Below are 24,843 nucleotides of genomic sequence, written 5' to 3'. Positions count from 1 at the left end.
TCCCCAAAAGCAACTAGGAAGTTGTAATAAATACACTTCAAAATGGTTATTCTGGTCACATGACCACTCTTCCCATAATGATTTCAGAAGGTAACTGGTTAGCTTATGTCTGGGCAGACCTTGGCTATGGTTATGGCCTAGTTGATTAATTTCTTTAATGTCCCAGCCATTACTTCTGAATGGACCTTGTGGTGAGCTAGTAAAAACATGTCAACACCTATATAGCCATTGTCCTGGTAGTCTTTCTGTCTCTGCCTGAAAGGTAGCTTTATAGAAATACAAATTGTGAGAGACAGTTACAAGTCTCCAGTTCATCTTTAAAGTAATTGTTGACATCGGCAAGTGTGAAATTCCATTGGAGGTTTGCCTTGGCATGTCCTAATTGTAATCCACATTGGAACTCCCAGAAACTGACCAACTTGTAATACCAGATGTCAGGTGACCTGTGGCAGCCATCTTAAGTCAGTGTCTTTGCTTGTTTTAATAGTGCTTTTAAAGAAGTTTAATATGTATTTGATCAGCCAATGAAATTAAATATCAATATTTGCACATATCACATCATCATGACAGTCATAGGAATGACAAAATATTTTTTAAAAGGCATAAAACTTGTAAATATTGATGTTCAGAGAGACTTGGTATACTCATACAAGGAATGCAGCAAGTTAGCAAGCAGCTTCAGCAAGCAATTAAGAAGGCAGATAGCATGTTGGCCTTTATTGCAAGAGGATTGGAGTACAAGGAATAAAGAAGTCTTGCTTCAATTGTACAGAGTTTTGGTGAGACCACATCTAGAATACTGTGTGTGATGTTGGTTCCCATATTTAAGGAAGGATCTACTTGCATTGGAGGCAGTACAGCGAAAGTTCATTAGATTGCTCCTTGGGATGAGAGGGTTGCCCTGCAATAAGGATGATTAATTGGGTATATATTCACTGAGTTTGGAAGAATGAGGTGTGATTTCATTGAAACATTCACGATTATGAAGGGACTTAATAGGGTAGATATTGAGAGGCTTTTTCATCTGGCTGGGGAATCTAGAACAAGGGGGCACAGTTTCAGGATAAGGGGTCGATCATTTACGACTGAGATGAGGAGAAAGTTCTTTACTCAAATGATTGTGAATCTTTGGAATCCTCCAGAGGGTTGTGGATGTACCATCACTGAATGTATTTAAGGCTGAGATAGACAGGTTTTTGGTCTTTCAGGGAATTGAGGGATATGGGGAGGGGATAAGAAAGTGGAGTTGAAGCCCAAGATCATCCATGATCACGATGAATAGGCTCGGCGGGCCATATGGTTTTCTGCTCCTATTCTTTATGTTCCTATGTTATGGTTAAGTTTCATTGTTACAGCTCAAGTACAGAGATCTGGTATGCAGTATACTTGATGAAAAGCTGTAGCTATGAGGATGGATTGGAGAGGTTGGGACTTTTCTCTTTGGAGAAAAGAAGGCTGAGAGGAGACTTGATAGAGGTATTTAAAATCCTGAGGAATATGGACAGGGGAAATAATGAGGAACTGTTCCCACTCAAGAGAACATCAAGAACTAGCAGGCACAGATTCAAATTAATTGGCAAAAGGAGTAAATGTGATGTGAGGAAAGATTTTTCACCCAGAGGGTGAAACAGAGTCTGGAACAAATTTCCTGAAAGGGTGGTGGAGGCAGGTTCGATCGAGGTATTCAAAAGGGAATTGGATTGCTACCTGAAAGGAGAAAATGTATAAGGTTACAGGGATAAGGCGTAGGAGTGGGACTAGGTGGAATACTCTTTCAGATAGCTCGTGCTGACTCGATAGGCTGAATGGCCTCCTGCACTGTTAAGATATAGTGATCATGGACTATTCAATACTTTTGTTGTGTCCAAAGTGGAAAAACATACTGTTTCCCTGCAATTGCATCTGTCCACATAATGTGTGCATAATTTATTTTTAAACTTATCTGTACATGCTTAATCTTCAGCTTTAAACAGTTATATTTACAAGGATTGTGATCTTTTTAAAAGTAATATAAGCCGGTTAAAGATTTAGATAATTACTGCACTCTTCCATATTCCCAGCCTTTAAGTGACTACTTTACTTATAATCTCTTCAGGTGGCCACTGGAAAAATGTGTATGCCTTGCTTTGCACAGATTAACCTTTTGGTGCACTAATAATGTTGTTGCACCAATATCATTATTTGATCAGAAAAGGCAATCACATTATTTCATATCCTGTCTTGTAGAGCTGCAATGGTTATTTATTTGGAAGAATATTGACATTTGTAGGCTTCAAGATTTTACAACATTCAATTTTTCGTTAGTTCGATGTTGAGCCTGTTCTTTGTAACTGCTTCATTAGGGTTGTAATTACTGCTTCGTTCTATCTCTAACTCATTTATAGTTCCTGAATATGATGGGTGTAATTGATCAACAAAAGGAGGAATTGACACGAAGCGGCAGGTCAGTGAAATCTTTTCAACGTGAGATATTGCTTTATAAATGTTATTCGTAATAGGCTTTGTTTTTTGTATCTTTTACTCTGGATCTTGTTCTGATCCAAGAAGAAAACTCTCTTTATAATCTTTTCATTCTGTGCAGAAGGAGGAACAAATGAAAACCAGAAAGGAAAGAAGTCTTGTACTTTTTTTAAATGGTCAAAAATTTCTGACTTTTAAAAGAACTGGGGACGGGGCAGGGACAGGGTTGCACTCTTTTTAAGTGAGTGCAATTCTGTACTCAGAATGAAAGAATGGTTACAGCACAGAAGGAGGCTGTTTAGCCCTTTGTATGTGCCTGTTCTCTACGAGAGAAACTCAGCTTGTCCCACTTCCCTACCCTTAACCCATTTTTCCCTTCAAGTGCTTATCCAACTCTCTTGAAACTTAATCTGCCTCCACCACACTCTCAGGCAGTGCATTGCAGATCCTAACCACTCACTGTGTAAAAAGAAAAGGTTTTTTTTCCTCATGTGATGAAAATAAAGGAAAAAAAGTGAGGAAGCTGATGTCCAATGCAGGAATGGGATATATATATATATATTTATATTAAAACCTGATCTAAGCCAGGCTACATTGGCTATTCATGAATATTCATGATACATAGAAGAAATTGATTGAAAAATTAAGGAATGCTGATCCAGTCTTAATTCATATTTTTTGTTAAATTTACTGAACAGTTTGACCACCCCTAAAGTGAAACCACCAGCTGCTGCTAATGTATAGTAATTTTTAATTTTTTAATGTATTTTTAACAACTTTCTCTTTAGGACTGCTGCAGTGCAAGTTGGACAGTTACAGGAAGCACTAACTGAGAAGAGTTCTATCATCAATTCTTTGCGAGCAAAGTAAGAAGTGCTTTTTTTTTGTCCCTGGGTGGTCTAGTGTTTGAAAGCTGGGTTATAATCAAGTCCACGTAATTGGGAGGAATGTTTTCCAAAATTTGTTTCTAACGGATCAATATGAAATGTGTTTGGATATCGTCAATCCAGTTGATTTTGGACAAAAGCACTCAAACACCTGTTGTCATTCATTGCTCATATTCTGTTCACTTCTACACTGGAGAATGCATACATAGATTAGATGGCTACAGAACATCTCCATTCTGTCTCAAGGTATAACCTTGCGAATGCTGTAGCTTGTTAGTTTAACTTTCTGTCACATTTGCACAGCCTCCTTTAACAACGAATGATTCATTCAATCACTGCAATGAGTCTCCTGTTAAAATTAATGTTTAAATGTTTTTAAAAATGTTTTCTATATTTTGAAATTCAAAACTTCTACTCCTGATTTGTGTTTCTTCTGGAGTGGCACATACTGAGAAGTCAAATATAACACTCATGGTTCTTCATTAGCAATTCGGTTAGATTAATTACATTTTCCAATAAATCAGCCAAAAAGCATCATTTTGTCAGTGTGATTTCATGGATTTATAATTTGCAAACCATCTATTTGAAAGCAATGTTTTGCTTTTTCCCTCCAAACATAATTAGCTTGTGTGTTTGTACTGCAGTACTGGATTCAACTTGAGAAAAATTTGGAATGAGTAAAGATTGTCCTGACTGTTGGACATCATTCTTTTCATGCATTACTTTTCTCACCATGATATCTAATTGTATTTTGCATTACCTATACTTAATTGTTATGCCTCTGTCTCACTTGGTAGATTATTTTTTGAACATGAGAGACATTTTTGGGTTTTTTCCACAAATTCGCTTTTCACCAATTTTCATTTATGTCTTCTGTTCCAGCAGTTCTCTGTTCCTACATCTCTACTCTGTGTATTTGAAGTTGTAATCTGGATTACTTTGTATCATTTTATATTTGAGGACTCCTTTTTTCCTCCGCTCACTCACTTGAACACCTTTCTGATTGTAAGGCTTAAATTTTCCCTCTCCGCTTTTTTCTTTCTACTTGGCATCAGTTTTGTTGCTGTTTTCTGTATCTTTTTTATGCCATATACTTATGACAGGATGATGTGACTGAGCGCAGCATCCCTAAGTGTCATCTACATTATTTGTGTAGAGTGTTCTCTCTACGTACCCCAGGATTCTTCAGGACATGGAATTGATTTGCTCCAATATAGGAGCATTGAATGTTACGTGTTTACTACTGTGGAGAGGATGCTTTTTTTGCTAATTATATCGCATTCATTATACACATTTACCTTACAATTTTAACATGTGTGACACTTAAATGCATCAATGCTGACTTCTTTCATTTGCCATATATCCATCTTGTTGTTTAGCCAGTCTAAATCAATTTGCTGCATCGTGTTTCATTATTGACCTCACTAAACTATCCATTTCATTCTGTTCTAGAGTGCAAATGACGGAGGCTGCTTTGACGTTATCAGAACAAAAGTCAAATGATCTGAAAGAGCTCCTAGAAAAGATAAAAATAGAAAAAATTGAGTTGAAAGAGAGGCACTCAAAGGAGTTTAAGATTGAGCAAGAGGTAATAATAATGTCTTTTGAACTAATGGGTAGAAATGTTCATTGATGTGCATTTGAAAGGTTGAGTTGTTAGGGATGTGGCTACCATGTAATTAGCCAACAGCTGATATGCATGGGGCAAGATGAGCAATTAGCTGCATTATCATGTAACCTTGAAACAATACTATGTAAGTTTTTATACAATATGACTTCTAGGCTGGAAGGTGCGAATGTTCAGACAAGCGAAGTGGCCACTAACCCCAACATTATCTACTAGCTCTCAAAATGGAGTTGGATATGTGCTCAAAAAGGAAACATTTGTCAGGGCAATGGGGGAAAAAGCAGATGAGTTGAACTAATTGGATAGCACTTTCAAAGAGCCGACACAGGCATGATAGGCTGAATCACCTCCTCCTATGCTCTGATTCTAGTGCCGAATAGACCTGGTCACACTGACTTGCATTTTCAGTTGCTTGAGAATATCATTGTTTCATCAGTGCTAAATTTACGAAATGCAGCGAAAGGTTGTCTTGCTAGCTTATGGTGTGCATACCAATCAAATGCTTGCATTTCAAATTGATCATGAATGCTTCATAGCTTATGAACATATGAACATACAAAATAGGAGCAAAAGTAGGCCATTTGGGCCCTCGAGCCTGCTCTTCCAATTCAATAAGATCATGGCTGAAACAAAAACAAAAATACCTGGAAAAACTCAGCAGGTCTGGCAGCATCTGCAGAGAGGAGTACAGTTAACATTTCGAGTCCGCATGACTCTTCAACAGAACTAAGTAAAAATAGAAAAGAGGTGAAATATAAGCTGGTTTAAAGGGGGTGGTGGGACAAGAAGAGCTGGATACAGGGCCAGTGATAGGTGGAGATAACCAAAAGATGTCACAGGCAAAAGGACAAAGAGGTGTTGAAGGTGGTGATATTATCTAAGGAATGTGCTAATTAAGGGTAGAAAGCAGGACGAGCAAGGCACAGATAGCCCTAGTGGGGGTGGGGTGAAGGAATCGAAAAAGGCTAAAAGGTAGAGATAAAACAATGGATGGAAATACATTTAAAAATAATGGAAATAGGTGGGAAAAGAAAAATTATATAAATTATTGGAAAAAACAAAAAGGAGGGGGAAAATTGGAAAGGGGGTGGGGATGGAGGAGAGAGTTCATGATCTAAAATTATTGAACTCAATATTCAGTCCAGAAGGCTGTAAAGTGCCTAGTCGGAAGATGAGGTGCTGTTCCTCCAGTTTGCGTTGAGCTTCACTGGGACAATGCAGCAGGCCAAGGACAGACATGTGGGCATGAGAGCAGGGTGGAGTGTTGAAATGGCAAGCGACAGGGAGGTCTGGGTAATGCTTGCGGACAGAGCAAAGGTGTTCTGCAAAGCGGTCACCCAGTCTGCGTTTGGTCTCTCCAATGTAGAGGAAACCGCATTGGGAGCAACGAATGCAATAGACTAAGTTGAAGGAGGTACAAGTGAAATGCTGCTTCACTTGAAAGGAGTGTTTGGCCCTTGGACGGTGAGGAGAGGGGAAGTAAAGGGGCAGGTGTTGCACCTTCTGCGGTTGCATGGGAAGGTGCTGTGGGAGGGGGTTGAGGTGTAGGGGGTGATGGAGGAGTGGACCAGGGTGTCACAGAGGGAACGATCCCTATGGAATGCCGCCGGGGGGGGCGGGGGGGGGGGTGAAGGGAAGATGATCTGTCTGTGTTTCGAGTTCCCCATTCCCATCTATCCCCGATAACCTTAGATTATTGTTAGGCAAGGAAATCAATCTACCTCTGCCTTAAAAATATTCAATGATCCCGCTTCCACTGCCTTCTGAGGCAGAGAGTTCCGCAGCTCTCTGAGGGAAATTTTTTTTTCTTATCTCTGAGCTATAAGCAACCCCCACTTGTGCCAGTTCCACACAAGCTGGAACCAACATCTTCCACACCTGTCTTTGAGCCACGTATTCATACCTCTAATTTTATGTACCCTATGCTAATTTGCATACAGCTCAGGTAATACTCCAGAGATTATAACCTTTTGAGGTTCTGCTTTTTAATTTAGTGCCTAGCTCCTCATACTCTCTATGCAGAACCTCTTTCCTAGTTCTACCTATGTTGTTGGTACCTACATGAACCAGAACAACTGGATCCTCCTTTCTCACCAGCACTGAGCAGATGTCCCGAACCCTGGCACCAGGCAGGCAACACATCTGTCTGGACTCTCTTTTTGCAGAGAACAGTGTCAATCGTGCTGGAACTTGTCCCATCTGAACAGTACTCCAGACTTATTTTATGCCATTTATTGAATGTTTTCACATACAGGGTCCCCATTATTTGGCCCACTATATTTCATTCTATCTATACTTAATAAATGGGTATATCAACATTGTGGCGGGGTGTGGGTTTTAAGGCTTCTGGTTGGCGAAATGATAATATCATTCCAAAAATTGTGGAGTGGCACTTGTATCCCGTTCCTGCTGCCCCTACAGCTGCCAGCATTTTCAACTTGTCCTGAAAATGGGCAGCAGGAGCACCTGTCTTCTTGCTGAAGACTACTTTTAATTTACCAATCAGAGACCTAGGCCCTTTTTGTTATCAGTGGATGGAGCATGTACCATATGCATTGTCCAATTGTTACCAGGCATTGAGCAGCCTAACCAGTACTTCTTAAAGGGACCACTCCCAATCATGCAAAGTGCAGTAGTACTAATCTATGTTTCTTCATTTTTACCAAAAATATTTATATACTGAAGTGATTTGTATTCCCCTACCAGGAAGCATGTAATAGAGAGGCAAAGTTGACCAGGGAGTTAAATACAGCAAATGGAAAAAACATGGAGCTCAAAAACAAGGTAGCTATGATATCTCCATCAATCATGACTGTTTACAGGCACTGGAAATGAATTAAGTTCTCATATTGGATGTTTTATGGAATGTGTTCTGTTCGGCTAGGATTGCTCTTACAGGCAAATCAAAATACCTTGTTTTCATAATTGAGACATTCTGGCAATGTTTGCAGAACATTTAAAACTGCAAGCACTCCTATTCCTAAAATAATTGCTTGCACTTGAGTTTTGAAACTTAGTATTTCTTTGTTATGCAAGTTACATCCAAATTAACTCGTACAATACCGTTTTACTGGCCTCAAGCTTGTATTGTAATGTTCAAAAGGGAAAATAGGGATTCTGGGATGTGTTTAAGTATTCTAAGGAATCAATCAAAATAGACATATTTTTGAGCTGGTTATTGATACTGCAAGCTGCAGTAATCTTTCCTAAGTTAGATTTAGGTGGAGGAAGGAAAGGGGAATAATGCAATATTGGAGCAGAGCAGGAAAAGGTGATTGGGACTTTGGAGGATACATGAAAACATTGATTTGGAACAAATAGCCTGTTTCCCTTTTGTGGAACTGTATGTTTTGTATTTCTGTGTTCTATGCAAGTCTTTCACGTGTTTTTAAGTATTTGCTATATGCCTGAACGAGGTTGCTAGTAAAAGATTACTATCCTTCAAACTTTAGTGTTAACTGGGTTTTGTCTTTGTGATGTGCATCCATGATTTACTCCACAGTTTTGCTCTCTGTACCAATTTGGTGCAATTTTTTTTTTGCTACTACTTGAAATCCAAATTTAATAGATTAATTTTGAAGCTTTGGAAATATGCAAATTATGCACATGAATCAGTTGCATTCCTGCAATCTACAGCATCTCTTGCATTTCTCCCCTCATTATCGCTTCGTGAAGTCCAAGTTGCCAGAGACAAAAAGTCGATATTTCACCCTGTCTCTTTGTCTAGACACTGTTATTACAATGACAGAATCCTAGATCAAACAAATGATTCTTTTTTTTATTCATTCATGGGATGTGGGCATCGCTGGCTGGGCCAACATTTATTGCCCATCTCGAATCTTGCTCTTGAGAAGGTGGTGGTGAGCTACCGCCTTAAACCACTGCAGTCCCTGTGTTGCAGGTACACCCCCAGCGCTGTTAGGAAGGGGGTTCCAGGATTTTGACCCAGAGTCAGTGAATGAACAGTGATACAGTTCCAAGTCAGGATGGTGAGTGGCTTGGAGGGGAGCTTCCAGGTGGTGGTGTTCCCATTTGTCTGTTGCCCTTGCCCTTCTAGGTCATAGTGGTCGTGGGTTTAGAAGGTACTGTCTAAGGAGGCTTGGTGAGTTCCTGCAGTGCATCTTGTAGATGGTACACTCTGCTGCCACTGTACGTCAGTGGTGGAGGGAGTGAATGTTTGTGGAAAGAAGAACAACAAATTATATTTTGAGCAAATTTCTTCTGTAGATCATCTTTAAAGCTTGAAAAGTGCAATATACGATTGCTGAAAACTAAAGGAGTTATATAATACCTGTTTTCAGCTGCTATTGTGCAGGAAGTTGAGAAAAGATGCATCTTGTGTTCACACATAGTTCTGTGCACAAAATAGTGATCTGGTTTCTCATGATGGTTTATCTTCATAGAATTGGAACCTCCATTAACCTTTTCAGATTGACATTTCCTGACAAATGTTTGTTGTGTCTTCACACTGGAGATTTAAAACTTTCTAAAGGCACTGCAATGTACAGAATGACTTTTGGAATACCACAAGATACCAATAAAATTATTTTATCATTCTGCTTCAGTAACTTAATTTAAACTTATCAGAACTTATTCTTTTAAGCCATTTAACTGTGCAATGATGGCTCATAGTCTTCCCTACAATGGCACTTCACCCATTCCCTGAATCTGTAGCAAACGCTTATTTTGTATTCTTGCCAAACAGGTGGATGAATTAGACCGAAGATGTAAAGTCCAACATGATCAGCTTTGTCACCTGAAACAAGAATTGGCCAGTGTGACTGCTGAGATGAAGCAGAGAATTGTGCAAACTGAGGGTAATCTGACATATTTTGAGATAAATAATCGCAGGAATTTTATTATGAGTATCGTATAAAAGATATTGTGGCTATCTATGATTTTTTTTGCTACTTTTAAAATTGTATTAGGTAAATGCATAAAAAGATTTATTCATGTTACAAGATAAAAGCAGGTGCATACTTAAAATCCTTTGGACCTATCTATAATTAAGTGAATCCAGTGCAGCACAAATCAAAATCTTAAAGCTTTCAACACTGCTTTCCTCTTGCTTTATCTCTGCAAAAAGAAACTTTCAATACTGTGTTTAAAAATTAACGGGCAACATTGTCTTTCTCTAACCTTCCTAATTACTGGTCTGATGTAACTTAAAATTCTCCGCTCTAAATTTATTTTAAACTTAAAAAGTGAAGTATTCAAATACCTCCTCAGAAAATAATAAGTTATCAGAGTCACATCCTGGACATGAAATAACTGCTATTAATGGGTTGCACTTTACTATCTTGCATGCTAATGCCCATGAATTTTTAAACATGTCCCTATTTTAAAACTGATCTATTTAATGAATATCATCAATATGTGATGCTGGGTTTATTTTAAATAAAGTCTAAATGTGTCAGTCTTGTAGGAATCCTTGATCCAAATTAATTCTCAAACTGGTGTCCTACAATTCATCAGCTATATGGACAGCATGCAAGTTTATGTATCCTCTGCTGTGTATATCACAGGAACAATGTGGCACAGCAGCCAATGCATGTGACTGACAGCATACAAATGGTAGTTTTTTTGTTGACTTGTCTCAGCTTTGATGGATTTGTATATTTTCGGAATTGAAACTGAGGAAACTTATTTAAAATTGTTCTTCAATGCAAATAATATTTCTCATGTTCACTCGTGTAGCTGAAGTATTATGGACACTGTTCAATCCTGCCACCCACTGGCCTTGTGAATTCATACAAGTGTATGAATTGTTGCAAAACATCATTCAATATGCAAAACAAAAATCTGTATAAACACACTGTATTTCACAAGCCTATGGGCTGAATTTTCTCTCCCCCCCCTCCCCCCTGTTGGGGGCGAATTTGAATGGCTGGTGCGCACAGGCGCACTTCCGATCGGCGCCCCCAATTGGGGGCGCGGCGCTATTTTACAAGGGCGGGCCAATTAAGGCTCGCCCAGCATGACGTCCGCACGGAAGCGCTGTGCACTCCCTATGCGGGCAGGGGAGGAATCCCAAAATCGAGAGTGCGCTCTTTTGTAATCTCGCGGAGGCTAAGTGCAGCCTCAGGGAGATCGGCTGTAAATGTAAAAAACCTAAAAATAGAAAAATAAAATTTCCCTAACATGTCCACTCATGTGACACTGATTTTTAAAAACCTACATGAAACCTCATACCGCCCATGGATGAGGTTTCATGCTTTTTCTAATTCGCACCAGGGCTCCTGGCCTGCCCGCCAACCTTAAGGTATTGGACGGGCAGGTCCTTTAATTACATGATTGCCTCTGTCAATGACCTCAATTGGCCATTGACAGTCGGCGGGCGCGCAGCTGATTTCGCTACGCCCCCGCCTTCCTGAAAATTTAAGTGGGGCATGGTGATGCCAGGAGTTCCCCCCGACATCAATGCGCGTCATTTTGTGTGTCGGCGAGCAGGCCCCACCCCCGCTCGCCGACAAGTAAACAAGTAAAATCCTGCCCTATGTCCTCTACATTCTAATTCTGTAGTAATTTGATATGTTCCAATTCCTTTTCTTTTTATAGTTATATGGTGTAGCCTTACAGTAAGAATGAAAAACATCTTATTCTTGTACCTCTGCAGTCAGGATACAAGAAGAGTAAGTTAGGTTATATCTGAAGGACTTGGATATAAATGTCCACAACAAAGATTTATTAAAATTTACCATTCAAATTTACTAATACTTCCTGTGTCAAATTACTGAACCACATAACAGTGGTGGATATTTTTCAGCTTTTATATTAGTCATTGATGTTATTAGGTATAATTGGTGCTGGATTGGTTTTAAAACTGAGGCAGAGGTGTAAATCTGTAGTTTCTTGGAACAACATGTTGAGAGATATGGTTTCAAAATTCATTTCTAATTCCCTAGCATTTATTGTGCCACATGTTATTTCTTAACTACGTTATTTGCCTAGTGATTTTCTTTTTACTAGCAACCTATGGCATTGTTTTAGCTACTGAGAGGTGCCCTGGTTTGCATGCAATTCTTCTGGGGAAACTTTCACCTTTGGTCTCCAGCAAGCACTGCAGGTAAAGATATAACATGGCCAGATGCAGAGCACCCTCTAATTTAAAATTAACAAATTGTAAATAGTATTGTGGTTTTTGTACTGTTTCAGAACTGTGTTGAGACTATGCAATATTAACTTTACATAACATCCTTTATAGCCTGCAGAGAATGCTTTTCAAAGGCTATGCCTAGCAAAATGGAATGTATTTTTATTTTAACAAATCGGATTATAATCCATAGCTAATGAAAAGAGGAAGGAAATTATCCTGTGGTTTAGAATGGTAATTGTAAATAAAAGCAGTAGTCAGCTTGCCTTTATATTGTACACCAGATGTGATGCCTCATAATGGACCAACAGTGTTCAGTATGTGTTTAAAGAAGCATTTCTGATGAGTATCTCCCTGAAGCACCAGGAGAAAAATGTGAAATAAACAATGTGGGAGGTACTCCTGAATTAACTGGCTTGATGAGATTGAAATGACTGCATAACAGTTCTCACAGTGCTAAGAATAGCCTTCTCCAAACCTCCAGGCCTACAACATTCAAACCAGATAAAACAGCGAATAAAAAATAATTTTAAGCAGAACCGAGTTGCCTAAACTTCAAGGCATATATTATTAAGGCTTGGGAGCTAGTTGTGGTTCACTGACTTCAGTTGGACACTCCTGCCAAGGTGCATCTCTGAATTTACTTGCAGAGTTGAAGGTCTGGGAAGGTGTATCCAAATAGATACTGTAGGCCAAATCCAAGGCTTATGGTTAAACTGACCCCAGATTAAGATTTGTGGCAGGGAATGGGGTGGTAGTTGTTGGAGACGGTTCAAGTTTCTGGCTGACATGAGGATGGTATACATGAGTAAAAGTTGCAAGTCAGGACTACAGCTCAGACTGTGGGTGCAACAGTTACAAGTCAGAGCCAAGGTATAGGCTGCCATCAGACTGTGATTTGGGTCAGGAGAGAGAATGGGTTCTGAGAGTTTGGAGAGCACAAAGCCAGTGACTTGAAACCCAAGTCTACCAAAGAGGCTGCAGTTTTAAAGACGATGGTATCCTGTAGATGATCACAACGACCGGCCTTGTATTTCGAATTTGTAGAGTTATTTTGGTTTTAAAATGCTATTGGTAAATTGGAAAATTTAGATGAGAAAAGTGAAAGTAACCAATAGGAAAAAAATCAAAATTAGACAAAATGATATTTCATGTTGTAATGTCATTGCCAGTCAGCCATGGTAAAAGCCTAGTACAAACATACTGACAATTAAGAGAGAATTTGGACCATCTGGATTCAAAGACTTTGCACAGATTTGAAATTTGCAGTAGTCTTGTCTGGAATTTGGAAATATGTCTAAAGCATTTTTCGAAGTATCAGAAACCTTGCCTAATGTAGAAACAGATTTGCTGCTGAAATTAAACTTCCGAGGAAGAACTGGTTAACTTCTGATTCCTAGTCCATTAAGGCCCCCACTCTCAACTTGTACAGCAAATGTTTGAAATCCAAGTGTATTGTTTGTGCATAGCATTACAAAGTATCAAAAAGGTGAGGGAATCCAGAGGTAGCACAAGTGACTGCTCAGTAATGCTATCTATGTAACCAAGAGCATACTGTTAATTTCATTGGGTGATTCAAATTTTTCTCAACACTGAAAATACAAAAGTGAATCCTTCAATTATTTTTAGGAGAAATAATGATGGACTATATTAAAGCTTTTGCCAAAACCCATAAGGAATGATTATTAGGAACATTTTCTTCTGGATATGTTCTTGAAGAATTTACAAGAATTCAGTACTCTTCAAATGACCAGTTTATATATTCCAATTTCAGAGCCCATTCAGTGAGGAAAGAAGTATAAATTTGGAACTGGCTATGATCAATGTGTTAGTGAGACATTTGGATTTTGTCTTGTGCATCTCGAAGTGTATATGAAGCATAGAATAACCACTTTAATCAACAATGTACCCAATTGCTTTTTCTGCTTTTCTAACTAATTACCATTGCAGTATTTCTTCATTTAAAATTTAACATTGTGACTTCCTGTTTAAAGATCTAAAGATGTTCACTAAAATCTTAAAGTATTCATAACCTGACAGTGATTCTATACAGATTTTATCAATAATATGATCAGTCAACATCTGCCCTTGTAATTTGCTTGTAGGAGCAATTGTTGGTTCACTTGTAATTTTTCTTGGTGAGGGGAATTTAAATCACTCAACCAGAAGTGGCAATACAGCAAAGCTAGTTCAAGATGAGAACTGGTTGAAGTATATTAGATGCATCTTAGTGAAGGAATGGCAAATAGGGTTCTAAAGAGCAGTTTAACCCTAAATTTTTTGAAATCTGTCTAACCTGTTGGTCGATGTTTTGCTCAAGACTAAATGAAATAAAAATGTAATGACTGGCAAAATTTGACATTTTAACGTACAGATTTAAACTTTGTTAAAATATGCTTATCTGTTGTTAAAATGTCCTTCAAGCTAAGTGGCTGATTGCATTTTCCTTCAACTGCCAGAACGCCTGGAAGTTGAGAAGAAGAGATGTAAGCAAGTTTTGGATGATACAGAAGCATTAAGACAGAAAGAGGTAATGTGGACATGTGTAATTGTCTGTTTAATGGTGTTTGGGAGACTGTGATGCGTTGTATCAAACATTATGCTTCTAACACAGCCTAAGTTGATGCAATAAAAAATCCCTTTCTACTGCTGGAGTTTAAGTATATCTCAGTTTCTGGTGTATTGAATAATAATGTTATGCATAGTTAAACACTGGTACAGCATTAGTAATCAACAGGAAAATTAAATACTGGATTGGAGGAGGGTAAAATTACAAGCAGCAAATTCTAAACATAATGCTGGAAAATTCCTTCCAATCTGGGATGGAAAGAATTTATGACTATTGAACATGTTGAACTCAGTGGGATGAATGAGCAGGAAATGGCTAATGCAATAAATGATAACTGCTGGGAGGTATTGACCAAGAAGGATACTGGCATTGTAATACCCAACATCAAACTTGCTTACAAAACCAAAATACTGCGAATTGTGGAAATCTGAAATAAAAACAGAAATTGCTGGAAGTACTTGGCAGCATCTGTGGAAAGAAATAGTTAAAGTTTCGACCTGAAACATTAACTCTGTATCAGACTTGCATAGTCTGTTCCAACACTTCAGCATCAGTGGATGAATACTTAAACAAAGAATGAAATTTTGAAGCAATTATGGTTGTTTTGAGGAGTTCATCAGTATTGGGGAGGTTTTGCAAGTCTGGAAATGGGCAAATATAATGCCCACATCAAAAGTGATGACATACCTGGTGCCAAAGGCAAATTAGCTTAAATTAATAGCAAATAAAGTTCTGAAACAAAATGGAAAAGTACTGCTGTTTTTTCAGGCTTTACTTGGATCTTTCTGCCAAGCACCACCCATAAAGACTACCCTGCATTTGCTCTCTACAAACTGCATCATGACTTTAAATTACTAGATATTACATATTCAGTGTAGCACAGGAGTTGAACAAATTGAGTAATTGTAATAGCTCTGAATTGAAATGAGCCCTCCCCCCACCCTCCCAACTCCATTTTCTAGACTTCAGATCGTAGAAGAATAAAAATTCTAGCAGACTGGTACTCAAGTATAAGATACAAATTAGATTCATTAAAAACAAATTAAACAGTAGCATCAATTAGTGAAGATTCATAAATATTTTATTATTCATGCACAATACTGCAACAAAGATCCACCAGACTTGTCGGGACTGTCATTGAAGAAAGATTGGGGAAACTGGACCTGTATTGTCTAGAGTTTTGAAGAATGAAAGGTGACCTCATTGAAACCTACAAAATAATTAAAGGGGTAGGCAAGGTAGATGCTGGTAAGGTGATTCCCCTGGATGGGCAGTCTATAACCAGAGGACACAATTTTGAACTAAAGGGGAAGCCACTTAAGACAGCGATGAGGAGAAATGTTTTACTCAGAGGGTTGTGTATCTTTGGAATTCTCTATCGCAGAAGGTTGGGGAAGCTCAGTAGTTGAGTATGTTTAAAGCAGAGATTGACAGATTTCTAAATACCAATGACATAAAAGGATATGGGGATAGTGTGGGAGAAAAAGGCATTGAAGTGGATGATGAGCCATGATCGTATTGAATGGTGGAGCAGGCTCAATGGGCTAAATGGCCTACTCCTCCTATGATCCTGTGCTCCAATACCATTTTCACGTATTAAGTTTAAAAATGATCTATTTTATATTTAGAAAATATATAAATACAATTGCTGGGTGACACCTATTAGTAAGATGGGAGCTTTTCACAATATTACTTTCAGATTATTCTCTTTGTCTTATGGTGAATACCTGCAGGGGAAGAATGCAAACCTAATAATATAGCAGTATTTCAGTTTCATAAAATGCAACAATATTTGAATCTTTGAATTTTATATTTAAATCTGAACAATGTGTTCAGCTAAGCAATAAGCTGGCACTTTTATAACAGCATCAAGATGTAAAGAAATATTGTTGGTCTGTCCGTTTTGCTTAGCCCATCGATGCCATAGGATGATTGAATTTTACAGCACAGGAGACCTGTTGATTGACTTGAATGGCATTCCTGATGGGATGGAAACCGATAATCCCCACCTCCCCACCTTGATAGCTACAGAAGGTGCTTAGCATGACTGAGGTGCCAGCAGTGCTGGAGGGAGGGGCGTGTACCTGGGGAGGAGAAATTAGAGATGACAGTGTCTACCTTCAGTTGAAAGGAATATATGCTTTTTAAGAAAAGGTTTTTTTATTCTTGGATGTGAGCATCACGAGCAATTTGTTGCCCATCCCTAATTGCCCTTGAGAAGGTGGTGGTGATTTGTCGTCTTGAACTGCAGCAGTCCATCAAGCACAGGTACACCCACAGTGCTATTAGGAAGGGAGTTCCAAGATTTTGATCCAGCAACAGTGAAGGAACGGTGTTATAGTTCCAATTCAGGATGGTGTGTGGTTTGGAGGGGAATATGCAGATGGTTGTGTTCCCATGTGTCTGCTATCTTTGTCTTTCTAGGTGGTAAAGATTGCAACTTATGAAAGTGCTATCAAAGGGACTTCGGTGATTTGATGCAGTGTGTTGTGGAGTATCTAAAAGACACTCGACACAATCAGCTGTCAGTAAAGGAAGCTGCAGTTTTATAAAGTACAAGTATGCATACAGGGGAAATGCTCTCTCAGATGCTTGAAGAGGCAATTGGAAGTTACACAGTTTCTGTCGGTTATAAATATCATCTTTGGGATAACTCATCATTAACTCATAATGTTTTTATCTTGTACGTCTAATTGTTACATCCTTAGTTACAAATGAGTTTACAGTATAAACACAAAATGACTTGTTCATCACCTCCGTAGTTAGAGAAATTTGTAAACAATCACGGAATGACCTAACCTTTAGCACAAACAATGTCTTGAAACATGAACTCTGCTTATCTATCCTGATGTTTCACTGCAGTGCCTAGTCATCTGCATATCTTGACCCTGAGGTTAAGCTATCAGTTTATTACAGCATAACTCATAGACCATTCATCAACTTATTTTATCCTGGCCCAAAGGTCACATTCCTTTACCTTTATCTTGGATTGACCCATAGGCTAGTCATTAACTTCTGGGCCTAGCCAAAAAGTCATGTTCATTCTAGTTTTTTAATTAACTGCAAGCACGTTTTAAAAGATATATCCATAACTTGGTCAAGCCTGGGCTATCCCATGATGCATCTTGATATGCCTCTTCAAGTGCATCTTGTATATGGTACACACTGCTGCCACTGTGCACCAGTGGTGGAAGGAGTGAACGTTTAAGGAGGTGGACGGTGTGCTGATCAAGAGAGCTGCTTTGTTCGAGGCAGTGTTGAACTTCTTGAGTATTGTTGGAGCCATGCTGAAAGGTGAGTGGAGAGTGTTCCTTCATACTCCCGACTTGTGTCTTATAGATGGTGGCAGGCTTTGGGGAGTAAGGAGGTGAGTTGCTCACCTCAGAATTCCTGATCTCTTGACCTGTTTTTGTAGCCACAGTATTTATATGGCTGGTCCAGTTTCTGGTTAGTGGTAACCCTCAGGATGTTGTTGGTAGGGATTCAGCAACGGCACTGCTGTTGAATATCATGGGAACATAAAAAATAGGAGCAGGAGTAGGCCATTCGGCTCCTCAAGCCTGCCCCACCATTCAATAAGATCATGGCTGATCTGCCCTAGGCCTCAACTCTTCTTTCATGCCAGCTCCTCATAGCCCTCAATTCCCGGATATTTTAAAAATCTATCTACCTCCTCTTTAAATACTTTCAGTGATCTAGCCTTCACAAATCTCTGAGGTAGAGAATTTCAGACATTCACTACCCTCAGAGAAGAAATACCTTCACATCTCAGTTTTAAATGAGTATCTGCTTATTCTGTAACTATGTCCTTTAGTTCAAGATTCCCCCACTAGTGGAAACATCTTCTCAACATCTCCCCTGTCAAGCCCCCTCAGAATCTTGTACGTTTCAATAAGATCACCCCTCATTCTTCTAAACTCTAATGAATAAAGGCCTAATCTGTTTAGCTGTTCTTGATAAGTCAACCCCTTCATCCCAGGAATCAGCCTAGTGAATCCCTTTGAACTGCCTCCAATGCCAGTATATCCTTTCTTAAATACGGGGACCAAAACTGTACACAGTACTCCAGGTGCAGCCTCACCAACACCCTGTACGGTTGTAGCAAGACTTCCCTATTTTTAAACTCAACACCCTAGCAATACAGGCCAAAATTCCATTTGCTGCCTTAATTATTTGCTGCACCTGCTTGCTAACTTTTTGTGTTTCAAGTACAAGAACATCCAGATCCCTCTGTGCTGCACTTTTTTAGAGTCTCTCTCCATTTAAATAATAGTCTGCCTTTTGATTTTTCCTACCAAAGTGCATGATCTTACACTTTCTGACGTTAAACTTCATCTGCTAGGTTTTTGCCCACTCACTCGACCTGTCTATATCCCCTGCAGATTCCTTATGTCCTCATCACAACATGCCCTCCCACCTATTTTTGTATCATCAGCAAATTGGGATACATTACAGTCTGCTCCCTCCTCCAAGTCATTAATCCAGATAGTAAATAATTGAGGCCCTAGGACTGATCCTAGTGGCACTCCACTAGTTATGTCTTTCCAACCTGAAAAACACCCATTAATCCTGACTCTGTCTTCTGTGTGTTAACCTATCCTCAATCCATGCTAATACATTACCGTAATACCATGAGCTCTTATCTTGTGCAATAACCTTTTACGTGGCACCTTACCAAATGCCTTCTGGAAATCCAAATACACTACATCTACCGTTTCCCCTTTATCAACTCTGCTTGTTATATCCTCAAAGAACTCTAACAAATTTGTCAAACACGATTTCCCTTTCACAAAACCACGGTGATTCTGTTTGATTGTGTTAAGCTTTTCTAAATGTCCTGCTATTTCTTCCTTAATAACAAACTCTAGCATTTTCCCGCTTTTTGTCTCCCTCCCTTCTTGAACAGGAGCATCACATTAGCGGTTTTATAATCCGCTGGGATCCTCCTGGAATCCAGTGAATTCTGGAATGTTTTGACCAATGCCTCCACTATCTCTGCAGCCACTTCCTTTAAAACCTTTGGATGCAGGCCATCAGGTCCTGGCGACTTGTCTGCCTTCAATCCCATTTAGTTACTCAAATACTTTGTCCCTTATGATAGAGACTGTTACAAGATCTTTCCTCCCATTAGCTCCTTGCTTTTCTGATATCTTTGGAATGTTTATAGTGTCCTCCACCATGAAGACCGATGCAAAATATTGGTTTAAATTATCAGCCATTTCCCTGTTCCATGTTATCAATTCTCCAGTCGCATCCTTCAGGAGTCTCACGCTCACCTTAGCTACTCTCTTTTTATATACCCGTAGAAGCTCTTGCTGTTTGATTTTATATTTCTTGCCAATTTACTTTCATCATCAATTTTCTCCCTCTTTATTAGCTTTTAAGTCATCCGCTGCTGGTTCCTAAAAAGTTCCCAATTCTCTGGCCTACCACGAGTTTTCGCTGCTTTGTATGCCTTAGGTTTTGATTGGATACTCTCATTGACTGCCTTTGTTAACCACACATGGTTCATCCTTCTCATCGAGTCCTCCTTTTTGACTGGGATAAATTTTTGCTCAGCGTTATGAAATATCTGCTTAAATGCCTGCCATTGCTCATCCACTGACCTTCCCCTTAGTCTATTTTCCCAACCTGCTTTAGACAATTCTTTCTTCATACCACTGTAATTGCCCTTATTGAAGTTGAGGACACTGGTTTGAGATCTGAGTTGCTTGCCCTCAAATTGAATTTGAAATTCTACCATGTTGTGATCCTTAACTATGATATCGCTTATTAATTCCACCTCATTACACATTACTAGATCTAAAATAGCCTGTTCCCGGGTAGGTTCTGCAACCTATTGCTCCAAGAGACAAACCCTGAAACAAATTCGTTTTCCATGTTACCCCTGCCAATCTGATTTGTCCAGCCAATATGCAGATCAAAATCACTCATGACAATTGTAGGCCCCTCTTACACGCCTCCATTATTTTCCGATTTATACTTTGTCCTACAGTGAGACAACTTTTCAGGGGCCTATAGACGACACTCACCTATGACTTCTTCCCCTTGCTATTCCTTATTTCCACCCAAACTGGTTCCACATCACAATCTATTGCACCTATATCACTACTCACCACCACACAGATACCTTCCTTTATTAACAAAACTACCCCACTTCCTTTTCCTTTTGCCTATTTTTCAGAAATGTCAAATACCTTTGAATTTTGAGTTCCCAGTCTTAGTCACCCTGCAACCACATCTTTGTAATAGCTATCAAGTCATATCAGTTTATTTCTATTTGTGCCATCAACCCATCTATCTTTTTACAAATGCTGCATGCATTCAGATAAAGAGCCTTAAGCTTTGACTTCTTACCATTATTATTCATTCTGGCTCTAATTTCTGCTGCACTCTTCAGCTTATATTTTCTGCCCCTTCCTGTCACACTTTGATTATCATTCGCCTCTTCACTACCCTGCACTCTTGTTTATTAGCTTAAAGCTCTATCTACAACCCTAGTTATACGATTGAACCATGCTGGTCCCAGCATGGTTCAAATGAAGCCCATCCCAACGGAACAGTTCTCTCCTTCCCCAGTACTGGTGCCAGTGCCCCATGAATCTGAACCCATTTCTCCCACACCAATCTTTGAGCCACGCATTAACCTCTCTAATTTTATTTACCCTACGCCAATTTGCACATGGCTCAGGTAGTAATCCGGAGATCATTACCTTTGTGGTTCTGCTTTTTAATTTAGCCCCGAGCTGCTTGTAATCCCTCAGCAGAACCTCTTTCCTAGTCCTACCTATGTCGAAGGCACCTAAGTGGACCACAACAACGGATCCTTCCCCTTCCTCTCCAGCCCAGAAGAGATGTACTTAACCTTGGCACCAGGTAGGCAACACAGCCTTCAGGACTCTGTGTCTTTGCTGCAAAGAATAATATCTATTCCTCTACCTATGCTATCCCCTATTACTACTACATTTCTCTTTACTCCCCCAACTTGAATGGCGCTCTGTACCATGGTTCTGTGGTCAGTTTGCTCATCCTCTCTGCAGTCTGTGCCCTTGTCCACACCGGGAGCAAGAACCTTGTGCCTATTGGACAAGGGAACTGGCTAAGGCTCCTCCAAAGCTAAATTCTGGATCCTCATACCTGCCTCACTTTCAGTCACACCCTCCTATCCCTGACCACAAACCAAATGGTTAGATTCTCTCTTGTTGGCAATGGTCATTGCCCAGCACTTGTGTGGCACGAATGTTACTTGGAGTTTGCCAGCCCAAGACTGGATATTGTCCAGGTCTTGCTGCATTTGGACATAGACTGCTTCAGTATCTGAAGTCGGGAATGGTGCTGAACATTGTGTAATTTTCAGCGAACATCCCCACTTCTGATCTTGTGATGGAAGGAAGATCATTGATAAAGCAGCTGAAGATGGTTGGGCCCAGGACATTACCCTCTGGAGCTCCTACACTGATGTCACAGGACTAAGATGATTGGCCTGCAACAACCACAATCATCTTCCTTAGTGCTAGGTATGACTCAACCAGTGAAGAGTTTTACCCCTGATTCCCATTGACTCCAGTTTTACTAGGGCTCCTTGGCGCCACACCTGGTCAAATGATGTTTTGATGTCGAGGGCAGTCAGTCTCGCCTCACCTCTGGAGTTCACCATGTTTGGACTAAGGCTGCAATGAGGTCAGGTGACTAGTGACCTTGTTGGAACCCAAACTAAGCCTCTAAGGAGGTTATTGCTGAGTAAGTGCAGCCTGATAGCACTATCGGCAACACCTTCCATCACTTTGCTGTTGATCGAGAGTAGGTTGATAGGGCAGTAATTGGCCTGATTGGATTTGCCCTTTTTGTTTTGTGGAAGGACGTGCCTAGACAATTTTCCACATTGTCAGGTAGAAGCCACTGTTGCAGCTGTACTGGAACAGCTTGGCTAGGGATGAGGCTAGTTCTGGAGCTCAAATCTTTGCTGGGATGTTGTCAGGGCCCATAGCCTTTGCAGTACCCAGTACCTTTAGCTGCTCTTGATATCACATGGAGTGAATCGAATTGGCTGAAGACTGGCATCTGTAATGCTGGGGACTTCAGGAGGAGGCTGAGATGGATCATCCACTTGGCACTTCTGGCTGAAGGTGGTTGCAAATGCTTCAGCCTTGTCTTTTCAACTGGTGCGCTAGGATCGTTCATCATTGAGGGTGGAGGTGTTTGTGGAGCCGCCTCCTCCTCCAGTTCATTGTTTAATTGTCAACCATCATTCATGACTATATGTGGCAGGACTGCAGAGCTTTGATCTGATCAGTTGGTTGTGGAATCGCTAGCTTTTGTCTTTTGCTTGCTGCTTCCACTGTTGGGAATGCAAGTCGCCCTGTGTTGTAGCTTCAGGTTGACACCTCATTTTTCGGTATGCCTGGTGCTGTTCCTGGATTGCCCCCCTGCATTCTTCATTGAACCCTTGGCTTGATGGTAACTGTAGAGTGAAGGGTGTGCCAGGCCATAAGGTTACGGATTGTGATTGATTCTCAGGGATGCCCAGTTTTGAATTGCTAGATCTATTCTGAATCTATCGTTTAATGCAGTGGTCGTGCTACACAATGCAACATGGAGGGTATGCTTAGAATGAAAACATAACTTCATCTTCACAAAGGTTCCTGCCAATACTGTCATGGAAAGATCCATTATGGTTTTATTCCTTTTCAATTTTTGGTAGCATTTTGGTACAACTGAATTGCTTGCTAGGCTGTTTCAGAGGGCAGCTAAGAGTTAACCACATGTAGGCCAGGGGCCATTAGTGAACCAGATGGTTTTTTACAATAATTGGTGATTGTCATGATCACCGTAGTCACTATTACTGAGACTAGCTTTCAATTCCAAATTTTTGTTATTAGTTGAATGTAATTTCCACCAGCTCCCATGGTAAGATTTGAACCTGTCTCCCCAGAGCATTAGCCTGGGTCTCTGGATCACTAGTCCAGTGACATTACCACTATGCCACTAGGGTTCCTGGTTTAGGAATTCTAACTTGTGTTGCAGTGAAAAGTGAAAAAGTTATTCCAAAGTGCCATTCATTTTTCCTCTTGGTATGTGCAGAGATGAAAATAAAATAATCATTTCTTAGTATAGAGATTTAGTATAGATTCCAGCAGGTGGCAGCAGATTGCAGGCTGTTTTTGTTATGAATGCAAGGTTTACAGAGATGCTGCATGATGTACATTTGTAGATTTCTGAAAAGTCTTAATACTTACTAAAATAGTAAGGCAGATTAAGAACAATGATCTTCCTTTCAGGCTTGGGGTGTTGTAGAGAGAGAAAAATGAGATAACAGTAAGTCAGAAGGTGAAGTAAATCTTGGTGTTCAGAAATCCTAAAACTTGCTAAAAGTTTAAGCATATAGTATGCTTGGAAATTAACTGAACGTAGTCTACCAGCTGACTTTGAATGTATTATAAGAGAAACAATTATATAACTTTAGACATTGATTTTTTTTTATAAATGCTGTAAGTCCTCCAGAAATCTATTGTTCAGAAACATCAGTTGTCCGGAAATGTTTTGAGCAGGCCCCCGACATCATCAACAGCATTTTAGTACAGTACTTTGGGAGCAGAAACGTAGAAGATACAGCATTTGGATAATTAAAACAATTTCTATTACTGCTTTATGATGTTTTATCACTGTTTTATGCTTCAAGTAAATATTTATATCAATGGTGCTTTCCGATTCTTACACTTATGTTTAGGCATTCTAATGTCATTCTGTAATCCAGAAAATTCCAAAATCCAGAAATGACTTGGCATTCGGGACTAGAGAGGTTACATGCATTGGAGAGACAAATATTATTACTCATCAACGCAGAAGTGAGAAATACAATCTCAATGTTCAGGCTCTAAGAGCAGAATTGTCCCAGATTTGCACATAGCGGGCAGAAAAAAAGACATTTTTACCCGTCAGCTACAATGGTGGCTTTTCACGCCGTATCGTCCCATTCCTGGCGTGCTCTGCCTCATTAATAATGCATTCCAAGGAAACTCAACAGATCACTGGCAGGGCAGGCTCTGATTCACCTACCCTGCCATCACCTCAGGCTGTCAGTAATCTGGGTGCCATGTTTAAAGGGTGCCCCTGCACAGAGCTAGCACTCTCTAAGGGATTGGAAACTGCTGTAAAGTCATGGCTGCCAAAGGGAGGAAACAAGTTGCCCCCAAATTTAGCGGAGCCT

General features: G+C 39.8%; 1 protein-coding gene across 1 annotated transcript in view; it reads left to right on the top strand.

The window, feature by feature from the left end:
* Positions 1-24,843, top strand: part of lrrc45 (leucine rich repeat containing 45) — a 74,147-nt gene that overhangs the window by 26,108 nt on the left and 23,196 nt on the right. Inside the window, exons 8-13 of the mRNA XM_078570982.1 lie at positions 2,385-2,443; positions 3,249-3,326; positions 4,800-4,935; positions 7,681-7,758; positions 9,680-9,791; positions 14,527-14,597. Of these exons, the coding sequence (XP_078427108.1) occupies positions 2,385-2,443; positions 3,249-3,326; positions 4,800-4,935; positions 7,681-7,758; positions 9,680-9,791; positions 14,527-14,597 (534 nt within the window). The remainder of the gene's footprint in view (positions 1-2,384; positions 2,444-3,248; positions 3,327-4,799; positions 4,936-7,680; positions 7,759-9,679; positions 9,792-14,526; positions 14,598-24,843) is intronic.

The sequence above is a fragment of the Cetorhinus maximus genome, chromosome 24 (assembly GCF_964194155.1).
Source record: "Cetorhinus maximus chromosome 24, sCetMax3.hap1.1, whole genome shotgun sequence".
Lineage (NCBI taxonomy): Eukaryota > Metazoa > Chordata > Chondrichthyes > Lamniformes > Cetorhinidae > Cetorhinus > Cetorhinus maximus.
This window is presented reverse-complemented; position numbering and strand designations above follow the sequence as displayed.